Source organism: Anabrus simplex, chromosome 1 (assembly GCF_040414725.1).
Source record: "Anabrus simplex isolate iqAnaSimp1 chromosome 1, ASM4041472v1, whole genome shotgun sequence".
In the NCBI taxonomy this organism is placed as follows: Eukaryota; Metazoa; Arthropoda; class Insecta; order Orthoptera; family Tettigoniidae; genus Anabrus; species Anabrus simplex.
In genome coordinates, this window is record NC_090265.1 from 25,668,536 (window position 1) to 25,680,955 (window position 12,420).

The window sequence follows — 12,420 nt, forward strand, 5'->3', positions numbered from 1 at the left end:
AGTCCAGCAAACGCTTCCCATTCCCATTAGCTTCCGTATCTTCCCCACATATACCAATCACCCTTTCGTATCCTTCAGTTCTATTTCCATCTCTCGCATCGTCCATTAGCACTATCCTATACTTGCTGTTGACCCTGACTACGATGTCACTCAATACTTCATAAAACTTGTCAATTTGATCCTCAACTGCGCCCTCACATGGTGAATACACTGAGACAATTCTCGTCCCAGTTCCTCCAACTGCCAAATCTACCCACGACATTCGCTCGTTTACGTGCCTAGCAGAAACTATGTTGCGTGCAATGGTATTCCTGATAAACAGCCCTACCCCAGACTCTGCCCTTTCTAACACCCGTCAAGTACACTTTATAATCTTCTATCTCTTCCTCGTTATCTCCCCCTACCCGAATATCACTTACCCCTAGGACAGCGAGATGCATCCTCTTTGCTGACTCAGCCAGTTCTACTTTCTTTCTTCCATAAACCCCATTAATACTGATAGCTCCCCATCGAATTCCATTTCGTTCGCCAAGTTGTTTCCAAGGAGTCCCTCGCCTGTCAAATGGGAGTGGGACTCCATTACTCCCATAGGTCCGAGGCTTGCTTAAAATGTTCTGAGCTCGCAAAATTCATGAAGCAGGATGGTACCCTACCTACACGCAGTCCAAGTGAGGATCTCTCCTATAATGGGTCATGGACTACCGGAGAATTGTATATTTCTAGCCGCCTGAGCACAAGGAGGGCCACGACTCAGAATATGTCCGAGATGCCCACTCCCGTACCATAGCAACTGGTATCCCGATTCTCAGGACGACTTACTAGGTCATTCAGCCGTTGCCCATGGTTCACGAACTGGGACGTGACTACGTAACCCACACCATGAACCATTATTATTATTATTATTATTATTATTATTATTATTATTATTATTATTATTATTATTATTATTTAAAACTTTATTTACGTTGCACCGACACAGACAGGTCTTATGGTTAGGCGTGGGAAGGAAGCGGCCGTGGCCTTTATTACAGTACAGCCCCAGCGTTTGCCTAGTATGGAAATGGAAAACCATGGAAAACCATCTTCAGGGCAGGCGACAGTGAATGCATCCTCAGAGTTGCGCGACCCTAACCGCCTGGCCATCTCGCTCGGTTTATATAATTTTCATTAGCTCTTCAACTGACATTGGCGTCAGGAAGGGCATCTGGCCACAAAACCATGCCATATAAATTCATCTTACCTCATACCTGACCCCATACCAACAAACGGGACGAAAGAACAGATAAAAAAACTAAATATTAAATATTCAGTTAATATTGTTGTTTTAAATCGGTAGCTCAATACATACATTACGTGAAACCGTTTTTCAACTAGAAGAAATTAACTTTATTAAATTATAATAATAATATCCGCCTCTGTGGTGTATTGGTTAGTGTGCTAAGCTGCAACCCCCGGAGGCTGTGGTTCGATTCCCGGCTCTGCCACGAAGTTTGAAAAGTCGTACGAGAGCTGGAACGGGGTCCACTCAGCCTCGGGAGAACAACTGAGTAGAGTGGGGTTCGATTCCCTCCTCAGCCATCCTCGAAGTGGTTTTCCGTGGTTTCCCACTTCTCCTCCACTCAAATGCCGGTATGGTACCTAACTTAAGGCCACGGCCGCTCCCTTCCCTCTTCCTTGTCTATTCCTTCCAATCTTCCCATCCCCTCACAAGGCCCCTGTTCAGCAGAGCAGATGAGGCCGCCTGGACGAGATACTGGTCCTCCTCCTCAGATTTATCTCCAGTTCAAAAGTCTCACGCTCCAGGACACTGCCCTTGAGGCGGTAGAGGTGGAATTCCTCTCTGAGTCTGAGGGAAAAATCTACCCTGGAGGGTAAACGGATTAAGAAAGAAAGAAAGAAAGAAAAAAAGAAAGAAAATAATAATAATTCTAAAAAACAAAATTCACCTTTATTGCCTCGCCTTTGCAGATGACTTGGCAATCCTCTCCAACAGATCTGCAAATTTCATATGAAAAGACAAAGTATGTGTAAGGTACAAAGTCAGGATTTAACAACCATGCTCTAATCACTAGATATGGAAAAATCTCCCAAGTAGATGAATTCACATACCTAGGCGAAATTATACAACCAAACGGGATAAATCAGCAAGCAAACAAAGAAAGAATTAAAAAAATTACAAAAAGCATACAAAATTGTGTGGAGCAGATACAACAAACAATCTGTATCCGAAAACGCAAAATTACGACAATACAACGCGGTTGTCAAACTAGAAGCACTTTATGCATTAGAAACTCTGATAATTGGTGGCAGATCACAAATTTAAAACATCGAAAAACAAGAGAGGAAAATTCTCCGGAAAATTCTAGTATCTAAATGCGAAAATGGTATTTGGATGAAAAGGAAATCACAGGAAATCTATCAAGTAACAGAAAAAAATCACAGACACCATTAGAAAAAAGAAGATCGAAATTCTATGGTCACCTGATCAGGATGGATAACAATAGGCTAACAAAGAAAATACCGGTACTGAATCTCGCAGTATCTCTAAAGAAAATCACAAGAACTGGCTTACAGAAATAAACAAAGATCTTCAGGAAATTGGTATAAATGAAGAAATCTTGAAAGACAGAAAAAATTCAGAAATCTCGTAAACAAACACAAATTTTCTGATCAACCTAAAAGACAAGCTACAGGATGGATGGTAGAACGCAAAAAAGAAGCACAGCGAAAGGATAAAGAGATTTTGGGAAGAGAAGAAGAAACGTCGTGCTAAATAAGTTCACACAAATAAGAAATCGAATTTTCTCGATAGTGAACTAGTATGCGAGCAGATTTCTCAGAATATTGGTTACTGTTGCTTATCGCAAGCTATAAACACTCAGGCACAATGCACCTGGTTTATGACTGTAGATATGTTCAGCTGGGACTGGACCATTACTATTAGTGCTCCAAGTGAATATTATGTTCATACAGACTGTTTCAGCGTTCATTCTGTGAATAAACCATGCGCTTTTACAGTTCTGGCACCTTACATTGAAATCAAAAGAAAATGTGTCTTCTCTTACCTTCCATTATTCTCCTGGGTAACTTATCCTCCTCCGAAAAGTCAAATGGCCTCACCGCCGGAGCGGGTTTATAAGCACACCTTCATCCCTCGTTACCGCCTCCTTTCCAGTACCCTCTTGCAATTATTAACACCTCATTGCACTAGCATTCATTCTCACTATTTCCATGCCGGTTCCTTCCAGTGTATAAATAAGAAATCTTACCTATACCCAGCTCTCCCTGTCTAAAATAAGATCATTGTTTCGTCTGCGAATTCACTTGCTTCTCACAAAATACAATTGTTTGCAACTGCGAACTCACAGAAATAGTTTGATTCAATTTTACGGTCTAGACTTCCATTCCAGGAGAAAAAGGCAAGTACTTGAAGTGTTCTACCTATTTGCATTCGGGAGACACTCTGTTCGAACCCCATTGTCGGCAGCCCTGAAGAGGGTTTTCCGTGGTTTCCCATTTTCACACCAGGGATTTTATTGTTTGTTGAGGGCAAGTGAATGAGAGACCCAGGGAGAAAACTATATCCTTCTACTCATCTGTTTCCGAGAATATCCGATGAGTCGGAAAAAATCTCTGTTTACTGCATTACCCGGGAGAGAAATGGATCTGGCTAAGAGTGATGTTTTGCCTCCCGTCAGAGAATTCTGTTTTGAAATTTTGAGGTAGGAATGTTTGATGGGGGTGGGGTGGTGAAAGGAAAACCTCCCTTCTTAACAAACGGCCCCTTTCAGGGGTTTAATTTTTAAGTTCGTTAGTGAGAAAAAGTTTTAACATCTGGAAAAGGCCGGAAGAATTGATGATTTCATATTTAAAACAGGTCGTACGTAAGCCAAGGGCCGCGCTGTTCGAAAAGTGTGTTCTGCTTCTTGTTCTTTACGATCCGTTTTAAGAGTAGGATGCCAGGATCTGTTTAGCGGCTAACGAGGATTCTAGATTTGGTCATCTTCACTAGGCATTTTGTTAATATGAGACAATAAGTGGAAAACGAAATTCGGTTCGAATCGTTTTATTAGATTTCAGCCTATGGACTTTTATTTATTTATTTATTTATTTATTTATTTATTTATTTATTTATTTATTTATTTATTTATTACAAGTAAATTAGAGTCCTAGGGCGAATATTATGCCCTTTTACTCATCTGTTTCTGATAATAGCCAATGCACCCCAGACAATGACATTCCGGACATCAAGCCTGCAGAGGTTCGCAGCGTTATTCAGAATCTAAATAAGAAGAAGTCTCCCGGTGATGACAGGATATCGACCAACGAAATTAAATCGCCGCCATATAGGGCAGTGATATTTTTGGCTGCAGTATTTTCGGCTTGTTTAAAATTGAGATACTTTCCTGATGTTTGGAAGACTGGTAAAATGACAGTCATTCCCAATCGAGAGAACGACTGATTATTCCCACAACATTACAGACCGATAACCCTGTTATCACATATATCCAAACAGTTCGAGAGACTTCTAGGAGATTTAAAATGCTGGGTCTCTGTCTTAATTAAGGCCACGGATGCCTCCTTTCCACTTCTAGACGTTTCCTATCCAATCGTCGCCATAAGACCTATCTGTGTCGGTGCGACGTAAAGCAAAAACCGGGTGGCTCCACTTTTTTATTGAATTCATGTTTTGATGGTTTCATGCAGTGTTAAAATCGCCGGATCTTTTGGTTCAGGAACGGTGTGATCGGAGCTAACCCACTGTTTGACTGCCTTGTGTTTGCTCTGAACGAACTTCCGGAGCAGATGGTACGGTTTCTGTACACATTGGTGAAGGTAGGGCGATTTCCTGAACCAGGATAGTGGGGCTGGTAGACAAGGAGGAGAGGAAACGGGAACTTGCCATCAGAGTGGCGGAACACTTCCAGGAAATTAAATGCAATCGATGCCATTCGAGATATGTTTTTGCAATTTTAAGAAGCATTTCGTACCGAAGTTCCTGAAAGTTGTTACGAACAAGTCCAAAGAACGATTCTTCATCTTTTCCCCTTATCCAGCTCCTGCCGGGTCGGAGTATTTATTGCTCTTCTCCATCTTCCTCTTCCCTTCCACCATTCCTCTTCCGCGATCTTGTCCCCGTCTAAATTTCGTCTTCTTATGCCGCTTTTCACTGATTCAATCCACCTTGTTCGAGGTCTTCCTCTTGCTCTCTTGCCCTCGCACTTTGCCTCCAGCATCTGTCTTGGAATTCTATTCTCCTCCATCCTCTTTGTATGTCCAAACCACCTTAGTTTATTCTTTTCAACTCTCTCATTTAGCTTTCCTATCATACTTCTTACGAATTTCATCTCACTGGCTGAACTACTCTCTTGCCTGCTAGTCCAAGTCTCAGCTGCATAAGTCAGTATGGGTTCATAGTATATTTTGTACATTATTTCTTTACTTTTCCTTGGGAATTCTTTGCTCCAAACAAGTTTTCTTACACTTTGGTAGAATGCATTTCTGTACCCTCCTGCTAATCTCAATGTTCACCCTATCATTTTGCACTAATTCTCTTCTTAGGTATTTAAAGCTGCCCACAATTTCCGGACTCTGACTTCCAATTTTCACAGTGCCCTTTCCCTGCCTTTCCCCTCTCGACATCACCATAGTCTTGCTTTTCTCTGTACTGATTTTCATGCCATACTTCTCAATTTTTTTCGCTCAGTACATCTAGTTGTTGTTGCACTTCTTTGATGTTCTTTCCCCAAATCACAATAAATAGCAGTATCTTCATCTCTTTATCTCGATAGGCTTCCTTTGTTTCAATAACGATTCAAAGTAACAAAATATCACTGTATCACGTCTTGTCACCGAACCATCCATTTGGAACATCCAGGCAACATTGAGCTTACCTCTCCGAAAGAGACACTGTATATAGGACCTCTGCCAATAGCTTGCAAAATTTAGAGATGTCCTTAAGTTGGCAAATAAATATCGTCAAATTAACTTCCGTTCTGCAGGGTTCTTAGTTCATTAGAAGGCACAAATGACCCCACCTCCGAAAGTGAAAATAATGTGTGAGTGTGAAGAAATTTTTAATGGAAGACTTGCTAGTTGCGATATATAGAATGACATCATAACCATTGCTATTTTATGACATTAAACTATGCTGTATGCAGTATTCAGTCATATTTTGCTAAATTCTAGCCCATTTCACTGTAAAAATGGGACTACTCCAAAATTTGTTTACATTTAAACCATTGAATTTATGATTTTAATAAATGTATTATTATTCTGCAATGAGCCTCCATGGCTCAGGCGTCCTCTCATGCTGGACTCCGTGGTTGAAATCCCGAGGTGAGGATTGTGCTGGACAAAGCGGAGGGGGGACAGGTTTTTTCCGGGTACTCCGGTTTTGTCTGTCATCTTTCATTCCAGCAACACTCTCCAGTATCATTTCATTAATTATTACCCCAGAAGAGTGCAACAGGCTTCGGCAGCCTGCACAATTCCTGTCCTTGCCGCTAGATGGGGGCTTCATTCATTCCATTGCTGACCCGGTCGAATGACTACAACCGGGCGAGTTGGCCGTGCGGTTAGGGGCGCGCAGCTGTGAGCTTGCATCCGGGAGATAGTGGGTTCAAACCCCACTGTCGGTAGCCCTGAAGATGGTTTTCCGTGGTTTCCCATTTTCACACCAGGCAAATGTTGGTGCTGTACCTTAATTAAGGCCACAGCCGCCAACCCCTTCACCTTCTCCGAACATCTTCACCGCAACAAGTCTCCCGGCCTGAGAGACAGCGTCACCGTCTAAGAGGCCCGCCTCCCCCCTTCAGGGGAGGAATGAAAACATTTTAGTCTAATTGTATAAGACCTATCTGTGTCGGTGCGACTTAAAGCAACTTGCAAAGAATGACTGCAAACAGGCTGTTGATTTTCATTATGCTAGGTAGTATGTGCTGTAAATAATAAAAGATGTTTAGTCAACATTCTGATTTTCTGGGAAGTGTTTTGTTGCTTCTCACAACTTTATAAAAATGGTGCCACCCCGTTTTTGCACCGGACCCTTCAACTGTAAAAAGAAAAATAAGTTCTACCTGTTCCCGATTCGTGTTCAACAATGCCTTAAAACGAACATACTAGGGAAACTAAGAATGGAGTAGAGATACCGACATAGGACGGGATTAGTTTTCGAGCAGTTAGGACTACCACATGAGTAGGTGACACCAGCAAATATTGGAAATCATACAGAGAACAAACTATTCGTGAGCTTTAAAAGGGAATGTTCTTGACGTGGACAGGACACGCAACCAGTGTGTGTCATTGTTTAGTGTGGTAACCAGCCGTTCGTCACGGTCTGCTGGTTGGTAGGCCTGCAGCTGTGGTGTCCCTCAGTTACGAGTGACTCGTTGCACGGAGCAGTTGTGCTTGCTTGGCTTCTCGTCGTGAGCGTGCGTTAGCTTCTCCACCCGCGAGTTATGTGTGTACTGCCAGGATAACTGAAATATAACTTAACGGAGCGTACCAGTTCGTGTTGTGGATGGTGAGGGCGTGGTCAGCTCGACAAGAGCAACAGAAATGTGAGTTTGTGAGAGCAAGCTCGCCATACATGTGTGATGGGTCGTTAACCGGCAGTGCTCTCCAAGGACAGTGTTAGTGATGCTTATTGTTAAAGGTTTATAGATTTCATTTACCGCACTTGTACTAATGTATTCGAAGAAGTGTGCTCCGTGGTAGCTTGGGGTTCCTTTTTTTTTTTTTACAGTTTGTGTTGCTGTTGCTCAGAACAATCAATAATGAACACGATATTTTGAATCAACGTGCATAACCAACTTTTTGTGACAAACCGTCATTGATTTGCCAGCAAATCCCTGAGTTTTGAGACAAGGTGCTAATCAGAAACCGTCCGCAATATTAATACTAGGGCGCTGTAAATGGTTAGTGTGCAGTCAGAATTCGTGAAATGTATCAGTTAGTGAAGTGCGTAGATAAAAGTTGAAATTAAGCGTGATTTAAAAGAGGCTATCACAAGATTCGAACTCAGAGCCAGCTGCTACTACGCTGCATGTGGCTAATATAAGGATAACGCTTAAGTTGGACAGTTTTTCTGCAGTGATATACTTGTATATGGCACGTTCGCTACAGACAGTGGTGCACCATGCAAGGAGCAAGGGCGTGTTATATTGTCGTGCGAGACGAAGCCGGCTGCTCCAATCACAAGTTGTTCCGTCGTTCTAAGAGCAGGAGACACTCCAGGAAACTTCCCAAGGTTCGTATTTGTTGTTTCTGTTCGATGCGCTCATCCATCTTGGTCATATTTTAGACATATTCAATCTGTTTACAACACAATGTAGCCTGGCTCATACGGTGAAGCACTGGCCTTCTCACTCCAAGGTGGCAGGTTCGATCCTGGCTCAGTTCAGTAGCATTTGTGACCCGTCTTATGGCGACGATGGGATAAGAAAGTGTTAGGAGTGGGAAGGAAGTGGCCGTGGCCTTAATTAAGGTACAGTCCCAGCATTTGCCTGGTGTGAAAGTAGGAAACCACGGAAAACGACCTCCAGGTCTGCCGACAGTGGGATTCGAACCCTCTATCTCCCGAATGCAAGCTCACTGCTGCGCGCCCTTAACCGTATGGCCAGTTCGCAGGTGTGTTTAATTTTAAGAACATCGTTGGGAAGTATCATGTCCTTGGAAGTACTGGACAGATAAGAGAATCGGTGAAGCTACTGCTGTAATAGTAGGACTATCTTCATCATTTAATTATTCGTATGTCTGTTATTAGAATTTAACGACTACAGTTTTATTTCAAGGAGTAAATGACAAGTAACATTTACCACGAATGTAATCGTTACAAGTGCTGTACTTTTACTCCATTACTTCCCAACTGTATTATTATTATGTCCCTCTCTGTGGTGTAGTGGTTAGCGTGATTAGCTGCCAACCCCGGAGGTCCGGGTTCGATTCCCGGCTCTGTCACTGGTACGAGGGCTGGAACGGCGTCCACTCAGCCTCGGGAGGTCAACTGAGTAGACCAGCCATCCTCGAAGTGGTTTTCCATGGGTTCCCACTTCTCCTCCAGGAAAATGCCGGCCGCTTCCCTCTCGCTTCGTTGTCTATCCCTAGGCCTCTGTTCAGCATAGCAGGTGAGGCCACCTGGGCGAGGTACTGGTCCTTCACCCCGGTTGTATCATCACCCGACCCCAAATCTCACGCTCCAGGACACTGCCCTTGAGGCAGTAGAGGTGTGATCCCTCGCTGAGTCCGAGGGAAAAACCAAACCAACGTCGCACCGACACACATGGGTCTTATGGCGACGATGTGACAGGAAAGGGCTAGGAATGGGAAGGAAGCGGCCGTGGCCTTAATTAAGTCTCTCAGCTGCGCGCTTCTAACCGCACGGCCAACTGTCAGTTTGCATGATTGAATATGTCTGCTGTATTATCGCTCATTACTTTTTGATGCGTGTAATGTTAGTAATACTCTAATACTTGTTCAAGTCAAGTTTTTGAAGGTCATACTTTGCTAGTTTTTAGTGCATATTTGTTTATATTTTTGTACTTCTTTAAGTCGTAAACTTCCGAACCCTAGTGATTTCAATTGAGGAGCTATCCGACGGTGAGATAGCGGTCCCGATCTATAAATCCAAGAATAAAGGCCGAGAGTATTCGTGGCGCTTACCACTCTTTACCTCGTAATGTGCAGGCCTAACGGTTGAGCAACAGTCGTTTGCTTGGCGACGGCTCATCAAGGCTGTAACGCCATGGGATATTTTGTGCTCGTCCCTCCCCTGCGACCCCACTTCACTGGATGGCACTAAGCTGCTTCTGCATTTCTTTTTCTTGTGATGTGGGGCAAGTTCTCTAGTGTTAAATTTCACTTTTATTATTCTGACACTTATTCCGTTTACTTCGTCCTTCAAACAATTTCTCACCACTATTCAAACTCCATTTCTCCTTACTTCTCTTCTCAGTTCCCTCCTCCATCCCCCGTTCCAGTCTCTCCCTGTGGAATGGGGGGGGGGGGGTAGAATAACATCTACGGTATCTCCTGCCTGTCGTAAGAGGCGGTTGGCGACCACGGGGCTCTTTGCTAAGTCGTAGCATTGCATCCATTTACTTGTACGTTCATCTCTCCTATCCGACCTCCCTTGGTCAACTCCCGATGGTATTATGTGTTGAGGACTAGGGGGTCTCTCATTTTCACGGCCTTCTCGATCCTTGGTTGGTAGTTGGCCGTGGCTCTGCGTCTGGAGGCAACAAACAACGCACAGTAGGGTGTATCAATAACCATACTTCATACTCTCGCACTTGGAAGGACTGCTTCATTTCATTCAACATCGTTGGAGTACTGTAACAGTGTTATCACACCGAGTACTTACAACGAGAATTAATCTCTGTCATCTTTCGACTGGTTACATTTTATTTTGACTAGAGTCAAGGCTTTATTCCGATCCCAAGATACCTTTTCGGGACATTATCAAAATTGATCGTCTCATTCGGCTGCGCGACGGGAATGTCGTAATTGGTACGCAGGCCGCCTGGATGGCCTCCTTAGCTGAGGGAGATCACTTATTAAAGACATAGAGAAACGGGAGAGGACAATATTGAGGAAAATCTTTGACCCAGTCGACTCAGAGGGAGTCAGGATGAAACGGAAGTCTCGGGATCTTTATCTTCTTCTTATTTCTCTTTTCCGTTTATGCCCTCGCAGGCGTCGGGTCCTTCAGCCACTTCCCATATGAAGTCCGGTCCAGTGCCAATCTTCTCAATTCTGCTGGAGTCTCTTTCGTGCCAGGTGACAGACGTAGGTGTCCCTCTCCAGCCTCGGTCGTCCCCTCCCTCTTTTTCCCTCTGGTGTTGCTTGGAATATTTGTTTAGGCTTCCTTTCCTCTTCCATCCTCACCAGGTGCCCCAACTATCCAAGTTTCTTCGTTGGAATTAAACTGATCAGTGGTTCTTGGTTAAGACAATCTTCCCTTGTCCTAGTACTCCGAACCATATCCCTCCTTGTCCTTCCAACTGTTTTACGCAAATATGTCATTTCTGTGGCAGTTGAGTCTGCTCTCTAAATTTCAGATCCGTACGTCAGCACTGGAAGATATACTGATTTGTAAACTTCTCTCTTTCCTATGATGGTATTATTAATATTATAATATAGATTGTTAGCTTTATGGATTCTGTGATTTATTTCAGAATCCACTTTCCCATGTGCTGTTATGATGCTGCGTAAATATTCAAAGAGCTGAACCTGTTCTAAAATCTCAATCTGCCACTCGATGTTAAGGACTTTTTGTTCTTTCCTAGTAAGATGCATAACTTTACTTTTACTAACATTAACTTCCATCGGAGCTTTATCAGCATTCTGAAAAGATCACCGACGCCTTCAAGAAAAGGCGATTAATGTTCTATGGCTACATTCTCAGAATGAACAATGACGATGTAATAATAATAATAATAATAATAATAATAATAATAATAATAATAATAATAATAATAATAATAATGTGGCTTTTATGCCTTACTAACAAGTTCCATAGTTTTCGGGAACGCCGAGGTGCTGAGGTTCATTGACGTGCCGCCATGCCCTGTCAAGGGCAAAGGATTGTGGAGGAGGAAACTCACCGACACGAGGCTGGTGTATTTGATCCGGGATCGGGCTCACAAACAAAGAATATCGTCTGAGCAACTCGGCACAGAACAATGTCTTTTACACACCGGCTGCGCACGACCGGACGGAGCTGCAGTCAAGCAAATCGCCTCTGCTTACTATCAGTGACTTACGGCAGCCATTAATTGACCCTCCTCCAGAATTCCTTCGTTTCTTCTTGAAACTGGCGTTTTGTTTCAATATTGTATGATGAAAGACGTGGTAAAAGTAGTATTTAAGTCATAAAAACAGATTTTTACAGCAGAAGGAAAAAAAAAATGTTTTGCGAACATTCTGAAGCAGATGTTATTGGACAAAAACTGTGTAAAATCAAGGAGTAACCCATTTATCAGTTTAGCACATAAAGTTATGCTAATTATGTTTCAAGCACAAATTTCACGACAAAACACGTGGTATTTTTCATCCAAGAAATCCAGCATGGCCAGTCCTTTCTTTTTTATAAGTTGCTTTACGTCGCACCGTCACAGATAGGTATTACGGCCCCGACTGAATAGGAAAGGGCTAGGAGTGGGAAGTAAGTGACGGTGGCCTAAATTAAGGTACAGTCCCAGCATTTGCCTGGTGTGAAAATGGGGAAAGTCCTTTCTTTTCGGTTCGCTGATGGTTCCAATTGGTTGTAAAGACTGTGTGTTGTTGAAAGCACCGTCCTCTTTTGAAGATGTGCTCCTTCCACGGTTCTAACTCGTTGAATGATTGCCTTGATTGATGGAAGTTCAGCTCTTGAAATCCTGATCCAGCTCACAGTGTTGATCTTAAGGGGTGGAGTAT

At 43.1% G+C, this 12,420-nt stretch overlaps 1 protein-coding gene across 5 annotated transcripts in view; it reads left to right on the forward strand.

Annotated features, from left to right (window-relative positions):
- Positions 1–12,420, forward strand: part of Nost (Nostrin) — a 486,512-nt gene that overhangs the window by 348,011 nt on the left and 126,081 nt on the right. Inside the window, exon 1 of one of the 5 annotated variants that reach the window (XM_067155821.2) lies at positions 7,401–8,251. The exons of the other annotated variants lie outside the window; for them this stretch is intronic. Within the exon in view, the coding sequence (XP_067011922.2) occupies positions 8,141–8,251 (111 nt within the window). The 5' untranslated portion in view covers positions 7,401–8,140. Of the gene's footprint in view, positions 1–7,400; positions 8,252–12,420 lie in introns of those variants that run through there. 5 annotated transcript variants of the gene reach the window in all.